Source organism: Engystomops pustulosus, chromosome 5, assembly GCF_040894005.1.
Source record: "Engystomops pustulosus chromosome 5, aEngPut4.maternal, whole genome shotgun sequence".
Lineage (NCBI taxonomy): Eukaryota > Metazoa > Chordata > Amphibia > Anura > Leptodactylidae > Engystomops > Engystomops pustulosus.
In genome coordinates, this window is record NC_092415.1 from 21,272,153 (window position 1) to 21,295,268 (window position 23,116).

Genomic DNA, 23,116 nt, shown 5'->3' on the forward strand with positions numbered 1-23,116 from the left:
AGAAGGTATCAACCCCCCTGAGGTTGTTCTACAATCTTCACAATCCCCACAATCTTCTAATATTTATTATCCATGGCCTCCTTCCTTCTAAAATTAAACTTAAAATTATGCATATGAGTCTGAGTGGCTAAGGAGGCCATGGATAACAAATATAAGATTACCATAGCCAGGGTGCCTGTATCTATGAGTAAGTGTCCATGGTTGAACTTGATGGACACGTGTCTTTTTTCAACCATGTGTCTTTTTCAACCCCTTTAATGACTGTTCACTTCATAGTTTAGTCCTCATTGAGTGTTTTTTGTGGCATTTGATCACTTATAAGGTCACAATTGGTGTAGCCTGAGGTTGCATTATTCAACTTCAATGAAAGTTAAACATACCGTACCTCATTATTAGTCAACAATCATTGTGGCAAGTTTATCGATCTGTTTACCAGAGAATCCCATCATCATTTAGAAAATTTTTTTAGAAATTTTTTTCACGGCTAGTATGACAAAGGGGTTTAACCTTGATAAAGGGTTCTGACCTTATGGGGAAAGCGGTTTATATTATAAAAAACTAAGTAGTAAAACTGTAGTAAACCAAGCCATCTCATAGGGGGTGCAGAGGGTGGCCCCACACTGATTTGCTGGTCTGATGCAGTAGTTGGCATTGCAGTGTCTGTGCTTTCATTCACTTCAATGGAAACTGCATCTTTGTCAGGGCTAGCACCAGCACAGTGCCGGGGCCCAGGGCTCCTGGGGGGCCTACATAAGTCTGTACATAAGGCATCCATAGGGGTGAGATGGCTGATTCTAATGAATCCCTAGGGGTTGAGGGGGCTGTATATAAAAAATAACCATGAGGGGGCTCTTTGGGATGATAAACTAGAGAATATTTTAGGGAACAGGAGACTGTATTAGTTTCAGAATTTTTAATGCCGCCATATGAATTTCCTGCAAAGGGGGCCACAGAGGCTCTGTCGCCCAGGGGCTTACTGAAACCTGGAGCAGACATTGATCTTTATTGTTACTTCTTCTGATGCTAAGATAAGATATTGATGGATTTGTCATGATTATAAGTACCCGGATGCACCAGTCAATGTATAAATCAATAATAAATCCTGCATTCTACTGCACAATAAAGAATTTCTTGAATATACTGTACATCTACATGACAGGAGGAGCCATCACTTTGTAAGTTATCAGCATGGGTCTCCCAGAACATGACAGCTGCTGCAATGGAAATGTTAATTTGAATTTTGCTTTAAATTTTCAATCACCATATTCACACGGGTATTTATAACCCGGAGATGTAACTGGACAGACCATCTGGTCCTGCTTATACTAGACATTACATATTTATGCATCTATATAAAACTTTCTTGTTTTTAAAAACCTAGTGATGAATATGTATATATTTGTTTTGTAAAATCTAACAATTCTTACTGCAAATTCAATTCTACAAGTAGATAGAGAATGGCAGTAAATGGAAAGAGGTAGAAACATTGATGGAGAAGACTCGAAGACTGGCTACAAGGGTTGAGCGAATGTGATGTTTGTTTGTATTCTTGCGCCCCAACCTGGTCGGATTGGCGTCCGAAACAGCCGATCCCTCTACCTAGTAGGCATGACTATGATTGGCCAGGGGCACTGGTGTATATATCATGTGTAGATTGAATTATCTTGATATTAGAGGAGGGTATTAGCATTCATTCATGCTCCCCCCAAAAAAATCAAGGCTGGGAATTGATCAAAAATTTTAAGATGTAACATAGCAATGAAAATTTTAGACCCTTTGCCTTAATTGTGCAAAAATGTGTGTGCAACAATTGCTACAGGCAGATATTATTACACTAATGTAGAATTTTTTACTAAAATTAATAATGTTTTCCTTGTTTCAGTAAAAACCTGTGGATCAAATCTCCAAGGACCAAGTGGCACGTTCACTTCACCGAACTTTCCATTTCAATATGACAGTAATGCACAGTGTGTCTGGGTGATCACTGCAGAGAATTCGAACAAGGTAGGTCATTTCTTTCATTTAAAGGTTTGGACTTACATTGGTTTATTCCCATTGTGGTCCAGTCACTGCTGTGGGTGTAACCCCAATATTGTAAATGATCATTCGGTGTACAAATAATGGACACTAATTACTTTACGTTCCACAGTTATGGACAGATTTCCAGTGACATTAGGGTGATAGTGCCAAACTAGGATCACTTCCGTATTAGGGAATATTAACTGAGTGCTATCTACCAAATATGTACCCCAACTCACCTGCCAACTGTCTGCTGCCATGCCAACCACCAGTCCCTGTACAGATAGTTTTGCATGTAGCTAGTCTCTGGTTAAAAAGGAATTTAGAGACCACTCTACAGTATGAATTTTAGATAATTAGCTTTGAAACTTTCCCTGTATACCACAATGTACAGTTATCCAAAACCAAAAAAATTGTAAAAAAAAAGTGTAACTCTCTTTTTTATATGCACATAGTCTAATAGTTTTTATAGTACCTCTTTGGTGGAGCCCTCTGCACTTTTAATGCTCTATCTCTGTTGGACCGATCCCAACTTAAAATGCCCCTTTCTGTGGTTCCAAACTTATTCTCCTCTTCCCAACCTTTTCCCCTATTCTGTAATATCACTCCCCAACTTTTTTTACTCTATCTATAGCCCCCCCAACTTTATTTCTCTAGTTTCATATTATGTCTCTACTTAAGGTGGCTCCCCCACCTTAGGTACCCATTTTGGTTGATCCCTAACTTTTCCTTTACCCCTTACACTTCCTCTTCCACCATTTCAGAAATTCGTCTTTTCTTATCACCCCACAGAAGAGTCCTTCTCAGCCAATGCTGGGTTCAACTCTGAAGTCAATGGGCACAATGTCATCACATTGCCCCAAACCTCTGTCCCACATAGCCACAGCAGAGATTCCCTGGTAATTCGAAGAGTCAATTTGTTAGGTATGGGAAGGTTGCCTCTACTCCACCTGAACAGTGTCTCGTTAGGTGGTGGAGATGGTATGAACAACTTTTTTTTTAACTTTTTAACTGCAATATTTCAGTGATTCCTTACTTCTGGGAAGTTATCTTGTCTAAAACTAACAAATAGACGACAATTTGGGTAATTCTACTGTAAGTTAAGTACATCCAGCCATTGAGATGACAAACCACTTGAGCATCTTCCTCCATGTTTTAATGCATTCTCATTGATCCAGAATTCCTTGTAGAGCAAGTTACTTGTAGGATCAAGTTGTAATATTCCCATCTGACATGTTCTGGGAATAAGAATGTCTTAACATAAGTGGCATGAATTTTACCATGGTCCGGCATCTATTTCAATATCATGATGTGCCACAAGGGATATATTATCTGGTGTGCTATATATTTAGTAACATTCAATGCAGGTGCAGTTCATTTCCATTTTGTAAGTTAATAGAACAAAGAATTGTTTTCTTTCCTGACTATACTGTTACAGATGATCATTGTAGCATGGAGCTGAAGTACAGTAAATTACCAGTACAGTACAGTAAAAATCCAGAGGTTTGTTTGTAACTAGGGGTCGTCTGTAAGTCGAGTGTTGCCAAGTTGGGAACCGGCTGTACTTAAAATAAAATTGAGGGATACTCATTACTTACCTGAATTAATTGTATTCATTATACATCCAGAGTATGCAATAATATCATCAATTAGGTATTTCATAAAGGTTCAATAGGGTCTGACACCCATCAACTCCACTGATCGGTGCAGCACATGGACAAGCAATATGGCTACTTAAAATCTCCCAAGTACAGCACTCCGCATTGTATAGTGGCTCAGCTTGGTATTGAAGCTCAGCCCCTAGCACTTGGATTGGACTGACTTACAAAAGACCATTTAACTGATGGTCGCAACATCACGGGCCTGGAACAAAATATACCCAGTAGTATAACAGTAGCCATAAATTGTCTAAATTGTCCAAAATGAATGACCCAATTTACTTAATTCCCCCATTGCTTTGCATTGTAGATTACCCCCTGTACTCAGTGCAATATGAATATTACTGCATGACTGGGGCCTAATAGCAAAGTCATTCCTGAAAACTACAACTGATATACATAAAATCCAAATTCTCTGATTCTTTAAGCTCCTCAAAACCCAGAGTAGGACAAATAGAAGACTTTCTGGTGGAATTATTTTTTCACTACATTGCTCTCAGCATTTTATTTGATATTAAAGCAGGTATTAAAAACTGTTCATTAAATTCCCCACAGAGCCCGGCAGTGAGGCTGAAATTAAACATGACTTTTACAATATTGCTCAAATTCCTAAAGTTCTTGGTGCAATTGATTGCACTCATGTATCATTAGTGCTTTCTTTCAGGCATAGAGCTGTGTTCAAGAACACGGAATTGGTCAGTTTGTAGCAGTTGCTTGTCGCAAAAGTCCAGAAAATGTAAAGCTGGTTTAAATCGTTTTTTTCATTGATGATTGCGATGGTCCGTTTAGTTCATCTATGAGATAACGTTTTGCATCTGTTTTTTATTTAGCATATTCTGATAGCAAAAGTCTGGTATCCTAATGTGGTGTTTAACCTCTAATGGTGTGTTCATTTTTGCCAATTCTTAAAGAAAGGTTCCTATAGGGTGTTTGATACTTATTCCCAATATGGTTTTATAATTAACATTACTGGTTCCACTAACTTTTAAAAGTATATAAGAGTATACCTGGCTCCCTGCCAGCAAAGTAGATCAGGTCAAGGGGGTGTCTGTGTAAGGCTGCAGTCTCTGTGTCATCATCACCATTATCTTATCTATGCATTGTTAGCTCTCTCTCTACCTTCGTACCCCTCTCTCCTCTACCCCCACCCCCTCATGTGGCAGTTAGCTGATCCAATGCTACTCTAAGCAAATCTCTGTCAGCTCATGTCTGTAGAAGGGAGGGGGGACGGAGAAAGGTTAAAGAGCAGAGAGGAGATAACAGTGATGATTAGGGAGCTGGGAGCCAGGTATACTTTTATATAAAATTAAAAGTGAGTGGAAACACTAATGTTAATTACAAAAGCAGATTGGGAATAAGTATTAAAAAGTCTATTAGATTCATTGGGTGAAAAAGTGTGATCCTGATGACAAGACATCTGTTGCTTATAGTTTGGAAGGGATTTTGAAAGATTTTGAAAGATCTATGCAAAAAACTTATGAAAAAATACTACGTGTATCGTTTTTTGATCTGACTTTGCTATGGGTGCCAAATGCATAGGAGAACGTTTGTTACGGATTCAACATGGAAATAAACTGGAAGATAAACTCTACATTAGTCTACATTAGTCCAGACTCAGATCTGAGATGTAGCTTGCAGACGATCTTTGTTGATCAAGGTTCCACTGTTTTAAAAAAGCTCTTGTCTTTAAAAATAATAACAATGATTGTTTGTTACCCCCAATTTCTGCCACAAGAGGCATAAAGTTGTAAGCTTCTAACCTGGTTTTATAAACTCTAAATGGGAACCCAAGCTATGGGAAAGCAGAGATGGCATTCCCTACTGGACCTTTAACCTAAAGTACCTCTACAACATAAGAAGACATAATAAATATAATGTGGGTGATGGTGGGGCAAAGAGTTTTAATTATAGCTATCCTTATGATCTCTAGTTGGTAGCATTAATAATTGTGACCTGTATGGATCGCCAGATGGTGTTGACTAGTACCTCAGGTATAGGTGAAGGATTTCGAAATTAGAGAAAGATTTCTCTGCTTTGGAATTGCCCCCCAACCCATTCCCAAGAATCATCACGGGTAGAAGTTGATGAAGTAAAAAAACCATATAATTAAGTTCTAATTTCTGCCATCTTAGGTGTCTAGACGCAAAAATAATAATATCATCCGTATAGGTCGATTGGTATTACTTACAATAGAAAATAAGATAAATAAATAATACTTAATGGTTTCTGAGTAACAGAATATATTTTTTATTCCGGTTCTAAGATGTGAACATTTTTATAAAGTCATATTTTTTCTTGCTTTCCTTTCGACTATGATATTACAAGTACATTAAACAATATTAACAATCCATTAAGGAGTGAGCCAGTGGAGCTCTGACCACATGGTGCCACCTCGTTCTGCTGCATCTGATCATTATTTAGATTTTACATTTCACGAGCTGAACACAGCGGTAAAGAAGAAACATGAAATTTTGCAACTTATACTATAGGTCAAAATAAAAATATGAAAATGCAAAGCTATTTTGTCCACAGTCAGTTGTTCACAGAGGGGATAGATTATTTTTACCTTATTTTTGAATATTTTTGAATATTTTGTGGTGTGTTAGAGTGTTATGTATTTTGAAACTGGAATACACTATGATTATTTCGTATATATTTTAAATATATTTTCTAGGTCATTCAAATAAATTTTGAAGAGTTTGATCTTGAAATAGGCTACGATACTCTGACCATCGGGGATGGAGGGGAAGTTGGTGACCCAAAAACAGTTTTGCACCAGTGAGTATCTATACTAGTTATGGTTGAAATATATATAGCCTAACTTTTTTCTTGTCTTTCATTTCCTGCAACATGAAAGTGTATTCAATTTTCAGTTAGGCAAGTCATTATGTTCTTAAAGGGAACCTGTCAACAGATTTTACCCCAATAACCTGCCAGCCCCTTCAAGTAAAGGACGAAATATCCTTTCTAGAATTCCCTCTTTTATGTGAAATCTCACCCATTTACCCAAAAATGAGCAGAGAACACTTCAATTTGTGTGAGATGAGTGAAGTTTAGAGGCTGCCGGGGGAGTGTAAAGTATTTCACTCCTATCCTCTGTCTCATAGTACCTATACATATGGTTTTGGGGTCACATGAATGATAAGAAGCTCATTTTTAAACCGGCTTATGAGATATAGGGAGCTAAGACATGGTTTGAAATTAGGCAGTCCCCACGTTACGTATAAGATAAGTCGAATATTTATGTAAGTCGGAACTGTATATTTTATAATTGTAACCCCAGCCAAAAATGTTGTGGTCTCTGTGACAATTGGATTTTAAAACTTTTGGGTTGTCATAAGAACCAGGATTAACAACATTTGTTGCAAAGTTGTTGACTATTAAAATATGAAACAATTTTACATATTCACAAAAAACTACAGTTTTTGAAATTCCCTTTTCAATTCCCTGATCCAGTGTGGCAACAAAGAGCCACTTTGAATGTGTCGTATCTGGGACAAGGCATCTGCAAAAAGGTTTCTTCCTGTCCCAATAGTCTCTTGACTGAATTACTCTATAACAAGACTGGGTGGTGGAACATTTTTCTGAGCATGTGCATCCACTAGCACTAGAAACATTAGGTGGACGTTCTCAAGAGAATGAGAATTTACACAATATTCCATATTTTTTGTTGTTTTTTAGTGGTAGACCTGCCCCCTTATGATGCTCTTAGTAAGGTAAATCTCTTCCCAATGTGTCAACTAGGAAATACCATAACAACTTTACGCACTGGTTTAAGTTTGCAAAATTATAATTTATTTTGCATATTTATACACTTTTGACGTACCCTCTCATTTTACCATAGGTTATCGGGAAGTTTTGTTCCAGATTTAATTGTGAGCATGAAGAATCAGATGTGGTTACATCTACAAACTGATGACAGCATTGGATCTATTGGATTTAAGGTGAACTACAAAGGTAAGACTAAAATTATCTCATGGATGACTGAGAATGACAAAATTTGGAAGTTACTTTTTTGTTTTTAATGTTTTATAAGGTGTTTAGCCGCAATGCAACACTAAATGTGAGTAGATGGTTACAAAAACAAAAAGTTGTAACTTTCTCTTAGAAGTTGCATTTTTACAAACCATAAAATTAGCTTCTACACCTTCTACACCAAAGTGAATGGGAAAGCTTGGGGTTATTTCCATGCTGCTCTTCTAGCATTCACTTATAGATCTTATCTTTAAAGGAAATCTACCACTATTATTAAGTAAAATTAAACTAGACATACTTGACTATAGCTGTCCTCTCCTTGGTCCGGACAATGGTCTCCTATAACGTTGAAACACTGGGATTGCTTTAACCGCAGCTACAGAGCATTGGGCGTGATCTCTGGTACTCTGGGCTGTTAATTATTCATGCCTCTCGAGACACATCACCTCCCTCTCCAACATGGGAGAGGGAGATATATATCCCATGAGAGGCATGAATAATTAACAGCTCGGATTGCTGGACATCACCCCAGGTGCTCTGTAACTTCTTTTTTATAACTGTTTTTGTTTACACCGATCCCGGAGTGTCAACATTAACTGCATAGTGACCACCCATATGGGTGTTTAGATCAGTCACTATGGGACCTTAGGCTAGGCCGACGGGTATTTTTGTCAAATTCACCTTTATTTCATTAATAAATGCAAAATATTTCAACCCAAATTTCCCCACTTGAAGTACAAGTGACGTATTTGAGTACAACATGTCATGAAAAAACAAAACCAATTGGGTAAGTTAAAGCATTCTTGTTGTTACCGAATAAAGGGATATATGGCAGTTTTGAAAAATAGGGCTTGGTCATGAGAGCACAAATGAGCTTGGTCTTTAAGAGGTTTTAGAAGACCAGATGGTCCCATAGATGTGAATGAAAGGCCTCTCAAGAATATACAGCTCCTGAATGATCTACATGAGGAACTTGGAACACCCCAAGTTTCCTAACCACTGGAGGTCCCAATGTTAAAACCCAATAAACTGAGCATTCACCCCTTTCCTTCCAGGAGTTTGGAGATAATTCAACTATTTTCAATAAAATTTAAACCATTCCTGAATCTCCCTCTTTTCAATGAAATAGGGTAAAACATCTCAGACTTTTGCCGTCTCAGACATTTTCCTTTCTTGATGATGCTGGTCATCATATGATATGTCATCAGCACTGGTCAATTTCAAAGTAGGGGAGGTGTTTGGGACTCTAGCTTCACACTGTACATGAGGTAGTATGACGAGTTAGTGGCTATCTTCTGTGAATAAATAGAGGAATTGGATTCAGGGGATCCATGGAAGAAAATTCCATCACCACGGTTCCAAGTAAATTTACTACTACATGTAGTATATGGCATTTGCATGACTTTGCAAGTGTTTTATAGCCGAGGGGCCACTGAGCCCCTTTGGTATCGGTATGTGGGTGAAATTGAGAATTCTTCACTACTCAAAGTTTTACCCATTCCCTTTTTCTAATGCCACTATCTCTATTCTATGTATTAATCTTGTTGAGGGCTCTTATATTTTTTGTTTATTTGTTCCTGCTACTTTTTCTTTCTCCACATAGCACTAAAAGTGGAGAATTGATCACCTTGAGTTGCTGATTCGAACAATCTACCGATTCACTAACCTTTAGAATACAAAAGGGTAATCAATTTGCAGAGTTTTTACTTAACTTCATTGACCGTGATTCACAATCTCTGCTAAGTAATTGGTCCATTGTGGACAGATCAGGAACCAATCTGCTGGTTGAGCTTATTGATTACCTCATCTCTTATAAAAAGTCTTCTTCAGGAAACTCTGCTGCTGTTCACCTCATCTACCAAAAGAAACCAATTTAAAGTGAGTTTAACATTGTACTTTTATCTTGTTTTTAGGTTGACCACTAAAAGCTGATTGATTTTGTAATATGTCTTCATAATTCTTAGAGCATAGTTTCCCTATTTAATAATTCCCACTCCTCTTTGTGTAATACTTTCTTCCTTTCTGCCAGTTGTTACCACTAGGTGGAGCTTAAGTTCTCCAATGTATACATTTTATTCAGTAAGCTCCTCAGCTCCCCCTGGTGTTGGCTGCAAACTTGAACAACTTAATTATTTATTTGTATTTGTGTTACAGGGGATGCTGAGTGATATATTAGATAAATGGGACCCAGGAATTAAGAAATACTTTGTAAAAAATATATTTTGACACTGCTATATTTATCACATAAGTAGTCACCAGCTAGAAATAGGCTTTTTGATCATTTTCTAGCTCTTGTAGAGTTTTTAGATGGTTTCAATTTTATAACCGTGGTTATTTACTAATTTTAGAGTATAGAACATTCTGTCTCTTATTCAGCACAGAATATTTCAGGCACATTTTCCCTGCACAATTACGCTTACTAGGCATTTTGGTTGCCGGGACAGAGATAGACAAAATGACTTGTTCCAAGGTCAGAAGGAACTGACACTGAAATTCAAGAGATGTCTCCTGAACGATTGTCTATGTTGCTGTCAGTCAGTGCACATAACCTGTGGACTACCTCTCCTGTGAATTGAATGAATATTATAATTTTCATAAACGCTATAGAAATAAACATGTTTGGTATTTTAGATTTTGACAGAGTCTTGAACTATGATAAATGTGTGCCACTGAGAAATTTAACCATTACAAGGGTACAAACTGTGTCCTTGAATAAGTCTGTGCAGAAATGTTCTAATACAAATCAAAATATATAGGAATAAATTATTAGCTAGAAAAGTTGTGAGATTAGATTTAGATTAGATGTTGAGATTAGATTAATGGCTTTTTGTTTACTATTTCTTTTCATAGTATCTGAATGGAATAATGTGAAACTGTGAGATCACTTCTCTCTTTCTAGAAGGCAAATGTATCAAATATATTGTCATAAAATTTTTGGGAGTGATTTTGGGAGTGAGTTGGGGCACAATTCATTGACAATAGTCCCAAATTGGGTTGGATCAATCAATTGTAGAGGGGTTTTCCCTGGGTGTTTGAAGTGATGATGCCTTGGAATGCCTTTCCATTATACCATATCTCTGTAAGGACTTGCACTTGATCTATGTGTTCAACCAAAACTCTAAATAGACCCCAGATAACTGTAGGATATAGCTGAAGACTAGTGTTGAGCCAAGAGTTCAACAGTTACAGTTACATAATACGAGACAAAAACAGAAACAGAAACATGACGTGTTATGGTTAGTAATAGGTGAGCTTAACAGAACACAAGATTTCGTAAAAACAATGGTTTAGTAAAACAATGGTTAAAAAGATGATTCATGTATACAGATATACAGACATATAAATAGACATGTATAGAATTAGACATATATAGGATTTGTTTTTACGAAATCTTGTGTCCTGTTAAGCTCACCTATTACTAACCATAACACGTCATGTTTCTGTTTCTGTTTTTGTCTCGTATAATGTAACTGTACAGTGTTTGACCTGATGAAGACGCCGTTACGGTGTTGAAACGCGTAGTCCTACTTTCTAATAAAACTAATAATATCACTTTGGATGTAGCGCGTCTAACTATTCGACCCCGCCTTTTCCTTTTCCTCGTAACAATAAAGTGAATAATTTAATGCATTTACAACAATATATGTTTTGAATGATATATGATGATCACCAGATACTGACAAATAAAAATATACGGATTGAGCAGCATGCTACTCATCTTTGGAAATATTTTTATATTATGGGTTAAGAGTCAAAATAACAAAGTCAAGTGTCATTCCATGTAGCGATGTACTTGGTAGATGCTTTCGAGTTCCCAGAGGAATTGCGTACAAAGTGAAACATAGCTGCCAATAGGAGTTGAACATTTGCCAAGTTCGATGTAATGTGCTTCTCACCACTTCAGTCACCTCTCAAGGCCTCTCAAATTAAGCCATTCTCCTGTGTGTCAGTGCCCCAGGTGAATACATGGAGTCAAATGGCTAATCCTGACATCTGTGACAACTTTTTTTTACCTCCAAGTTAAATATTTGTAAACGGCTAGAGATTGGACAGAACAGTATTTTTTGCAAGAAAAGAGATGTAGAAATAATGACTGCACCATAATTGTGATCAAGGGCATAACTAGAAGAGGCCGGGCCCCATAGCAGATTTATGAATGTGGCCCCTTTTGCCGGGCAGTCCTCTAGTCTGAAGGGGGATGAGGGCAAAAATCTGTCCCAGCATCTACAGTCCACAAGGGGGAAGTAGACAGCAGGAAGTTAGAGATAAGAGACTCCTAGTCCTGCAGTCCCTTTCCAAACACTTCTTATCTGAGTACTGTGTATTGTCGAAGATTTCAATGTTCTATACATATTATGATATACAATGTGCATCACAATATGTATATAATGGTGCACATCCTCCACTCTTTAGTTTGTCAGGTTAGATGTCGAGGCCCACTTACACTGTGGGCCCCATAGCAACTGCAATGGCTGATACCCCTTAGTTAGGCCCCTTATTGTGATTACTTCCCCCTTAACGTCATCTTTACTCCAAGTTGGCATAGAGGGGTGTGCAGGGGGCTTCAGCCGGTTGTCGGAGTGGGCTGGTGCTCTCACTAAAGCCTGTGAACATTTAGGCCTGAAAGTTCACAAGCTAAAGCGCAATTCAAAGGCAAGCAGAAGCTAGTTTAGAATTGTCTGCCAGCAAAACTGCCTACCAGATACATCAGAATCCCAGAGCCGTCTGATGTATCTGCTGTGACAAGGGGGCAGGTCCAACCTCGTATACAAGTCCACAGAGCATCGGCATATGATAAATGTCCCTGAGTGTGTTCGTGTGTACATAAAGTCTAATACTAGTTCTGGAGTGAAGACCTAGCTGCTGATACTCAGCTAAGGGTCACTCCTCCCCTCTCCATAGACTCCTGGGTAGCCTGATACTTCTGTGAGCTTTAGTCCATCATGATAACAAGGGGGAATTCTGAAGTTCTTAGTGGAAAACAGTTTTTCAGGAAGGGGTAAGAGGAAATTAACCTGAGAGGTGGTCAACGAAGCACTTCCCAAAGATGTATTACAAAGTTCCCAATACTAAAGCAATTGAAATATTTCAAATTTTTTTATTACATTATTCTAAAATTAATTTGGTCTTGCAATAAATCTGTCCTTATATTATAAGCTTATTTCTATTTACAGTATTTATAAGATTCCATAAAATCACAGTTTATTCATTATAATGATACTATCAGGTCATTGTACCTCTTGGCTTATTTGGCTGTCAGCTATATCCACAACCCACATACACACTCTGATTAAGCATGTGTGTTTTTAATGGTGCGAGAGGGACTATGCCACTGATACCTGTCAATGGTTAACCTCCCTTGAGGACAAAAGGATCTACCATTGGAGTAGAGTAAGAATAAACACTTCCATATGTTCCTACAATTAGTTGGCCATTCCTACCAAAATCGCCATGTTCAGATGAAGAACTACTATGAGGTGAGTTGAGCCTTTTGCCTCAGGGTGGTTCTACCTGCAGGATAAGGGATAAGTTAAGGGGGGCTATATGCCACCATAAATCAGGATTTAGAGAACTGTAGCTGAAATAACTTTGTCCGAACAGGGGCTAGTCCAAGGCCTGTGTTATTTGCTTGGTGTTTAGGGGTTACAGTCACATCTGGACCAAGGCAGTGTACCAAAGGCTCCCATGCCACTTATCCTATCCTGAGTATTATAAAAACATATTGTAGGTGCAACAGGGGACAGTTGGAGGTTCAGGTTACCCTTTGCAAACCCCTATTACTTTACAATGAATTGAGCGTTAGATTTTAATTATTTTTCCAAAATTCCATATTTTCATCAGGCCATGCCCCCCTTTTTTGTTTTCAGAACATTCCAATTTTAGGATGCCATTATGTATGTGGAGAAACATCTGGATGCTTTAAGTACAAATTTAATGAGGCAGCTTGCATTTCTAACAATACCTAATCTCTGATGATTAATTAATTATGCTTGCAAAGAATATCGCTATTGTTAATTATCTCGCAATATCAATGCTTTCATACTTGGGTGGTTATATAATTTTACTGTTGCTCTTCGGATTATAAGCGCTACTTAAATATGTTCCTACTGCTCTGCCACAGATGAATGCAAAACAAGTGATTGCTCGGAACACCTTTCATTATCTTGCACCTTCTCCAGTGACACGGTGGTCCCTTAATACAAAAAGTTTTGTTGTTTTTTTTATAAAATTTTTTAAGTAGAACTTGACAGATTGTTAAGGAAAAGTATTACAGATAGTTTTTAGCTACATAACATCTGTACAGGCTGAATATATTTCCATCTTAATTTAGGCACATTGTGACTCAATTTTCAAGGAATCTAAAAAATAAATTACCCTTTAGCGTGTTATAATGAAGCCCTAAAATAATCTGCTTCACTCCACGATTTGCTTTGGTACATGTAGAATAATTATAGGATAGTATTTCCACCTGGTTATTTCTAGAAGGATAGACCTCTTTTTTGGGTTGTCATGGTAGTTGGCGGTCCCAGTAAAAGTTCATTATTTGTTCCCTCCTAGGGCACCATTGTGTTTACCATAGGCCCCCAGGATTGTCAAGAAGCACCATTAAAATTGTATAATTTTGTAAAATTGTTAAAAAATAAATAAATACACCCCAGACACAAATTTATGGCATATAAAATCAACAGAAGAATACAAATAAAATGGGTGGAATGTATTAAGACTAGTGCTTAGTGCGCCAGTCTTAAAAATTCCTACTACTGGTTTACCGACCCCCAGATTTACTTAAGGGTTGGTTTGACTAGGTCTGAACGGAGACTTCAGATCAAGCCTGTCTGTTTTCCGGCAAAAGCTATAGTAAACACAGTGGGTAAGGGCATTCACGCTCCCACCTATCCCAAATTCATATATATTCTTCCATGGAGTCCCTTGACCTGTTGAACCATTAACACCTCCGACGAAAATAAGGCACCATCCAGACACGGAAGCGCTTAAATATATATTTTTAGTCCACAGGATTGTCTTAGTAGCATATCCCGCTATATAGAGAGAAAAATACGGACATAGCATAGACAGTTCCAAAAATTCAGTAATTTATTTTTCAAATCTACTCACATAAAATCAAATAAAATGCGCATAACAAATCCACGAGGATGCCAAGTCATGAGCCGATTTAGACCTTATATATTATATAGCTGAATGATTTCTTCTTTTATAGCTAGGGTATTTTTATTTAAATTTTCCTCTCTTTCTTTTCCTAAAAAGTTTGGCATGGAGCAGCTCATGTTTCCTTCATGGGCCCCAAAGGCCTGGCTTCAAAGCTAGTATTCAGGGCTGGCGTCAGCACTGGGCATACCTGGGCAAGTCCCGGGGCTCAGAGCTGCTGCGGGGCCCATGTAATGCTGTAAATAAGGAATCCATGAGGGTGAGGGGGCTGTATCTAATAAATTCATAGGGGGCGAGGGGAGCTTTATATAAAATAATCAAAAGGGCCTGTATATAAAATAACCATGAGGGGGCAGTTTGGGATGATTAACTAGGGAACATTTTCGAGAACAAGTTTTAGTTTCTGAATTTTTAATGGTGAGTTCACTGCAAAGTGGCCCATTGAGGCTCTGTCACCCAGGGGGCTTCTGAGATCTGGAGCCGACCCTGCTAGTAGAAGTAGTATTCTAGTATGTGAGAATCTCTTCTAGGCACAAGAGCTGACATAATTAACTGATTGCTTCTATCCCTTTCACTTAGAGGATTGTAGGAGGAGTGCCAGCAGCGGTGACCTTGAGCATCAGCCATTTGTTTTAAGTGGTGCGCATTGCGTGTGCCAAGCCGTGTGTAATAAGAATAATATAAATGATTTCTTATAACATCCTATAAATAAGTAACGTAGACAGTCTGTGCCGCCATTTACATAATTGATAGTCAGCATAAAAGTTTATGTCTATGGTATAGGACTTGCATTAGGGCTTGTAAATAAAGTTGATGTTCAGTATTTTTACATATTATTCTCTACATTGTCTGCTGTCTCTTAGCTCTGTGGCATTTTTAATCCTTACTGAGACTTCAATCAGCAAATAGGGCAAAGCTTCCTGAAGACAGTATGCAAATTAAAGGAAATCCACCATCAAAATCCATCATGATAACCCAGGGACATTACTCATAGATCCAGGCACTGGGACTGTGGTATCTTCTTATATTTGTTTTCCAGGGCCTCCTTCCTTCTAAAATCAACTTTTAAAATGATGCTTATAAATCACTTGGGCTTTTCGGGGGGTGGGGGGCTTTGGAGTGTAGGGGCACTTCCTGTTCAAACTGTGTGAGAATACAGAAGAAAGAGGGAGGGGGAAGTGCTGAGGGAGCAGAGGGAGAGACAGTGTAACAGGCTGTGAAATGAGAGCATGAAGAGGTTCTGGCAACACCCATCAGAGCCCTTCTGGCTCATTAGCATAATTTTAAAAGTTGATTTTAGAAGAAAACAGGCCATGGAAAAGAAATATAAGAAGATTACCACAGCCACGGTGCCTGGATCTATGAGTAAGTGTCCTTGGTTTATCGTGATTAGAGATGAGCGAACATGCTCGTCCGAGCTTGATGCTCGGTCGAGCATTAGGGTACTCGAAACTGCTCGTTACTCGGACGAATACTTCGCCCGCTCGAGAAAATGGCAGCTCCCGCCGTTTTGCTTTTTGGCGGCCAGAAACAGAGCCAATCACAAGCCAGGAGACTCTGCACTCCACCCAGCATGACGTGGTACCCTTACACGTCGATAGCAGTGGTTGGCTGGCCAGATCAGGTGACCCTGGGATAGACTAGCCGCTGGCCGCGCTGCTCGGATCATTCTGTCTCTGGATGCCGCTAGGGAGAGAGCTGCTGCTGCTCAGGGAAAGCGTTAGGGTGTTCTATTAGCTTACTGTTAGGCAGGAGTGATTCTCAAAGAACCCAACAGCCCTTCTTAGGGCTACAATAACGTTCTACTTTTTTTATTTTAATTTGCATCTTTTACCATTTTGTGAGGAATTAGCAGGGGGACTTGCTACCGTTGTGTTTAGCTCTTAGTGGCACACATATCCATAGCAAAGACCGAAGTGGGAAAATTCAGTAGGGGTTGGATTTCTATTAGGCAATAACTCAGTGTCATCTCATCTGGCATAGTAGTGTGCTTCCTTTGATACTTGGCTAGAAAATAGCCATAGGAGAATACAAACAGCTTCTTGAAGCCTACAGTAGCGTTCTATATATTTGATTTCTGGTTGATCTGCTGGTGGCTGTAGTTTCTGCAGTGCATGTACTTGCCAATTCTGAGCAATTTGTAGTGAGACTTGCGACCGCTGTGTTCTGCGCTTAGTGGCGCACATATCCATAGCAAAGGCTGAAGTGGCAAAATTCAGTAGGGGTTGGATTTCTATTAGGCAATAACTCAGTGTCATCTCATCTGGCATAGTACTGTGCTTCCTTTGATACTTGGCTAGAAAATAGCCATAGGAGAATACAAACAGCTTCTTGAAGCCTACAGTAGCGTTCTATATATTTGATTTCTGGTTGATCTGCTGGTGGCTGTAGTTTCTGCAGTGCATGTACTTGCCAATTCTGAGCAATTTGTAGTGAGACTTGCGACCGCTGTGTTCTGCGCTTAGTAGCGCACATATCCATAGCAAAGGCTGAAGTGGCAAAATTAAGTAGGGGTTGGATTTCTATTAGGCAATAACTCAGTGTCATCTCATCTGGCATAGTACTGTGCTTCCTTTGATACTTGGCTAGAAAATAGCCATAGGAGAATACAAACAGCTTCTTGAAGCCTACAGTAGCGTTCTATATATTTGATTTCTGGTTGATCTGCTGGTGGCTGTAGTTTCTGCAGTGCATGTACTTGCCAATTCTGAGCAATTTGTAGTGAGACTTGCGACCGCTGTGTTCTGCGCTTAGTGGCGCACATATCCATAGCAAAGGCCGAAGTGGCAAAATTCAGTAGGGGTTGGATTTCTATTAGGCAATAACTCAGTGTCATCTCATCTGGCATAGTACTGTGCTTCCTTTGATACTTGGCTAGAAAATAGCCATAGGAGAATACAAACAGCTTCTTGAAGCCTACAGTAGCGTTCTATATATTTGATTTCTGGTTGATCTGCTGGTGGCTGTAGTTTCTGCAGTGCATGTACTTGCCAATTCTGAGCAATTTGTAGTGAGACTTGCGACCGCTGTGTTCTGCGCTTAGTGGCGCACATATCCATAGCAAAGGCTGAAGTGGCAAAATTAAGTAGGGGTTGGATTTCTATTAGGCAATAACTCAGTGTCATCTCATCTGGCATAGTACTGTGCTTCCTTTGATACTTGGCTAGAAAATAGCCATAGGAGAATACAAACAGCTTCTTGAAGCCTACAGTAGCGTTCTATATATTTGATTTCTGGTTGATCTGCTGGTGGCTGTAGTTTCTGCAGTGCATGTACTTGCCAATTCTGAGCAATTTGTAGTGAGACTTGCGACCGCTGTGTTCTGCGCTTAGTGGCGCACATATCCATAGCAAAGGCCGAAGTGGCAAAATTCAGTAGGGGTTGGATTTCTATTAGGCAATAACTCAGTGTCATCTCATCTGGCATAGTACTGTGCTTCCTTTGATACTTGGCTAGAAAATAGCCATAGGAGAATACAAACAGCTTCTTGAAGCCTACAGTAGCGTTCTATATATTTGATTTCTGGTTGATCTGCTGGTGGCTGTAGTTTCTGCAGTGCATGTACTTGCCAATTCTGAGCAATTTGTAGTGGGACTTGCGACCGCTGTGTTCTGCGCTTAGTGGCGCACATATCCATAGCAAAGGCCGAAGTGGCAAAATTCAGTAGGGGTTGGATTTCTATTAGGCAATAACTCAGTGTCATCTCATCCGGCATAGTACTGTGCTTCCTTTGATACTTGGCTAGAAAATAGCCATAGGAGAATACAAACAGCTTCTTGATCTTGAAGCCTACAGTAGCGTTCTATATATTTGATTTCTGGTTGATCTGCTGGTGGCTGTAGTTTCTGCAGTGCATGTACTTGCCAATTCTGAGCAATTTGTAGTGAGACTTGCGACCGCTGTGTTCTGCGCTTAGTGGCGCACATATCCATAGCAAAGGCCGAAGTGGCAAAATTCAGTAGGGGTTGGATTTCTATTAGGCAATAACTCAGTGTCATCTCATCCGGCATAGTACTGTGCTTCCTTTGATACTTGGCTAGAAAATAGCCATAGGAGAATACAAACAGCTTCTTGATCTTGAAGCCTACAGTAGCGTTCTATATATTTGATTTCTGGTTGATCTGCTGGTGGCTGTAGTTTCTGCAGTGCATGTACTTGCCAATTCTGAGCAATTTGTAGTGGGACTTGCGACCGCTGTGTTCTGCGCTTAGTGGCGCACATATCCATAGCAAAGGCCGAAGTGGCAAAATTCAGTAGGGGTTGGATTTCTATTAGGCAATAACTCAGTGTCATCTCATCCGGCATAGTACTGTGCTTCCTTTGATACTTGGCTAGAAAATAGCCATAGGAGAATACAAACAGCTTCTTGATCTTGAAGCCTACAGTAGCGTTCTATATATTTGATTTCTGGTTGATCTGCTGGTGGCTGTAGTTTCTGCAGTGCATGTACTTGCCAATTCTGAGCAATTTGTAGTGAGACTTGCGACCGCTGTGTTCTGCGCTTAGTGGCGCACATATCCATAGCAAAGGCCGAAGTGGCAAAATTCAGTAGGGGTTGGATTTCTATTAGGCAATAACTCAGTGTCATCTCATCCGGCATAGTACTGTGCTTCCTTTGATACTTGGCTAGAAAATAGCCATAGGAGAATACAAACAGCTTCTTGATCTTGAAGCCTACAGTAGCGTTCTATATATTTGATTTCTGGTTGATCTGCTGGTGGCTGTAGTTTCTGCAGTGCATGTACTTGCCAATTCTGAGCAATTTGTAGTGGGACTTGCGACCGCTGTGTTCTGCGCTTAGTGGCGCACATATCCATAGCAAAGGCCGAAGTGGCAAAATTCAGTAGGGGTTGGATTTCTATTAGGCAATAACTCAGTGTCATCTCATCTGGCATAGTACTGTGCTTCCTTTGATACTTGGCTAGAAAATAGCCATAGCAATAGGATAGCATTGTTTGGTTTTAAAAACTCAAAAAAAAACAAAAAACACAAAAAAAAAAAAAAAACACAAAAAAAAAACAAAAAAAAGTAAAAAAAAAAATAAAGTTATAACTCTCATTTTAAAAATGTTTAACCCGAGGGCTAGGGGTAGAGGACGAGGGCGGGGACGTGGGCGTCCAACTACTGCAGGGGTCAGAGGCCGTGGTCCTGGGCGGGGTGAGACACCACCTGCTGATGAGGGAGCAGGGGAACGCCGCAGAGCTACACTCCCTAGGTTCATGTCTGAAGTTACTGGGACTCGTGGTAGAGCACTGTTGAGGCCAGAACAGTGCGAACAGGTGATGTCGTGGATTGCTGACAATGCTTCGAGCAATTTGTCCACCACCAGTCAGTCTTCCACGCAGTCCACCCATGTCACCGAAATCGGCACTCCTCCAGCTCCTGCACCTCAGCCTCCTCCCCCCCAGTCTGCCCCCTCCCAGGAAAATTTGGCATTTGAACCGGCATACTCTGAGGAACTGTTTTCTGGACCCTTCCCACAGTCACAAACCACTTGTCCGGTTGCTGCTGAGCAATTTTCCGATGCCCAGGTTTTCCACCAGTCACAGTCTGTGGGTGATGATGACCTTCTTGACGTAGTGGAAGTGTGTAAAGAGGTGTCCGACGATGAGGAGACACGGTTGTCAGACAGTGGGGAAGTTGTTGTCAGGGCAGGAAGTCCGAGGGGGGAGCAGACTGAGGGATCGGAGGATGATGAGGTGACAGACCCAAGCTGGGTTGAGAGGCCGGGTGAACACAGTGCTTCTGAGACGGAGGAGAGTCCTCGACCTGAACAGGTTGGAAGAGGCAGTGGTGGGGCCAGACGGAGAGGCAGGGCCAGAGCTGGTGCATCAGCGCCACTGTCAACTAGTGAAGCTCCCGTGGTGAGGGCTCTTGCGGCGAGGGCTAGATCTTCAGAAGTGTGGAGGTTCTTTAAGGAAACACCGGATGACCGACGGACTGTGGTGTGCAACATTTGCCAAACCAGGCTCAGCAGGGGTTCCACCACTACTAGCTTAACTACCACCAGTATGCGCAGGCATATGAATGCTAAGCACCCCACTCAGTGGCAACAAGCCCGTTCACCTCCGGCCGTGCACACCACTGCTCCTTCCCCTGTGTCAGCTGATAGTCAGCCCCCTGCCCAGGACCCTGGCACAAAAACCCCATCGTCGCCTCCACGATCCTCCACAGCATCCACCAGCGTTCAGCTCTCCATACCCCAGACGCTGGAGCGGAAAAGCAAATATAGTGCAACCCACCCGCACGCCCAAGCCCTTAATGTGCACATCTCCAGATTGCTTAGCCTGGAGATGCTGCCCTATAGGCTAGTAGAGACCGAGGCCTTTCGCAACCTCATGGCGGCGGCCGCCCCTCGGTATTCGGTCCCCAGCCGCCACTACTTTTCCCGATGTGCCGTCCCAGCCCTGCACCAGCACGTGTCAGACAACATCATCCGTGCCCTGACCAACGCCGTTTCTGACAAAGTCCACCTGACCACGGACACGTGGACGAGTGCTGCCGGGCAGGGCCACTATATATCGCTGACGGCACATTGGGTTAACTTGGTGGAGGCTGGGACCGAGTCTGACCCTGGGGCTGCTCATATACTGCCGACGCCGAGGATTGCGGGGCCTACCTCGGTCCAGGTGTTTCAGGCCTACTATGCCTCCTCCTCCTCCCACCCCTCCTCCACCTCCTCCTCCGAACTACCATCCGTGGGCACGGCGCCATCAGTCGGTAGCTCTAGGCACAGCAGCAGTGCCGTCGCTAAGCGACAGCAGGCGGTGCTCAAACTGCTGAGCCTAGGCGACAAAAGGCACACCGCCCAAGAGCTATTACAGGGCATCACGGCGCAGACTGATCTGTGGCTGGCACCGCTGAACCTCAAGCCGGGAATGGTTGTGTGTGACAACGGCCGTAACCTGGTGGCGGCTCTGCAACTCGGCAGACTGACACATGTGCCATGCCTGGCCCATGTGTTAAATCTGATAGTGCAGCGTTTCCTCAAGACATACCCCAATCTGTCTGATTTGCTCACGAAGGTGCGCCGCATCTGTGCGCATTTCAGGAAGTCCAGCCCAGATGCTGCCACTCTCAGGGCAGCGCAGCGCCGCCTCCAACTGCCCGCTCACCGACTGTTGTGCGACGTGCCCACGAGGTGGAATTCAACACTGACCATGTTATCCAGAGTTTACCAGCAGCGCAGAGCGATTGTAGACTGCCAGATGTCAACTTCCACCAGAACTGGTAGTCAGGTCAGTCAGCTTCCTCAAGTCTACAATGAGGAGTGGACGTGGATGTCTGATATCTGTCAGGTGCTGAGTAACTTTGAGGAGTCAACACAGATGGTCAGTGGCGATGCCGCCATCATCAGCCTCACCATCCCGCTGCTTGGCCTGTTGAAAAACTCTCTGGTCAGCATGAAGTCGGAAGCTTTGCGCTCGTCACAAGAGACGGGGGAAGAATATTCCCTTGTTGATAGCCAAAGCACCCTGAGGTCTGTTTCTCAGCGCATATCGGAGGAGGTGGAGGTGGAGGAGGATGAGGAGGAAGAGGAGGAGAATGTTGGCGAGACACAAGAGGGGACCATTGTTGAGTCCTTCACTGTTCAGCGTGTATGGGCAGAAGAAGAGGAGTTGGAGGAGTTGGAGGAGGAGGAAATGGACAGTCAGGCCAGTGAGGGGAGTGAATTCTTACGCGTTGGTACTCTGGCGCATATGGCAGATTTCATGCTAGGCTGCCTATCCCGTGACCCTCGCGTTCAAAGAATTTATTCCAGCACCGATTACTGGGTGTTCACTCTCCTGGACCCACGGTACAAGCAAAATCTTCCCACTCTCATCCCTGGAGAGGAAAGGAGTGTGAGAATGCATGAATACCAGCAGGCCCTGGTGCACAAGCTGAAACAGTATTTCCCTTCTGACAGCGCTAGCGGCAGAGTGCGTAGTTCTGCGGGACAAGTAGCGAGGGAGAGTAGGCGAGCAGGCAGCTTGTCCAGCACTGGCAAGGGTACGCTTTACAAGGCTTTTGCCAGCTTTATGTCACCCCAGCAAGACACTGTCACCTGTCCCCAGTCTCGGCAGAGTAGGGCTGATCTTTACAGAAAGATGGTGAGGGAGTACGTAGCTGACCATACCATCGTCCTAAATGATCACACAGCTCCCTACAACTACTGGGTTTCAAAGCTGGACATGTGGCACGAACTGGCGCTGTACGCCTTGGAGGTTCTTGCCTGCCCTGCCGCTAGCGTCTTGTCCGAGCGGGTTTTCAGTGCAGCTGGTGGCATCATCACCGATAAGCGTACACGCCTGTCG

General features: G+C 41.5%; 1 protein-coding gene across 6 annotated transcripts in view; it reads left to right on the top strand.

Moving 5' to 3' along the window:
- Window positions 1–23,116, top strand: part of CSMD3 (CUB and Sushi multiple domains 3) — an 804,446-nt gene that overhangs the window by 409,512 nt on the left and 371,818 nt on the right. For all 6 annotated transcript variants that reach the window (XM_072151297.1, XM_072151299.1, XM_072151298.1 and 3 more), the window contains 3 exons: window positions 1,883–2,004; window positions 6,352–6,455; window positions 7,522–7,634. In XM_072151297.1, coding sequence (XP_072007398.1) covers window positions 1,883–2,004; window positions 6,352–6,455; window positions 7,522–7,634 — 339 coding nt within the window. The remainder of the gene's footprint in view (window positions 1–1,882; window positions 2,005–6,351; window positions 6,456–7,521; window positions 7,635–23,116) is intronic.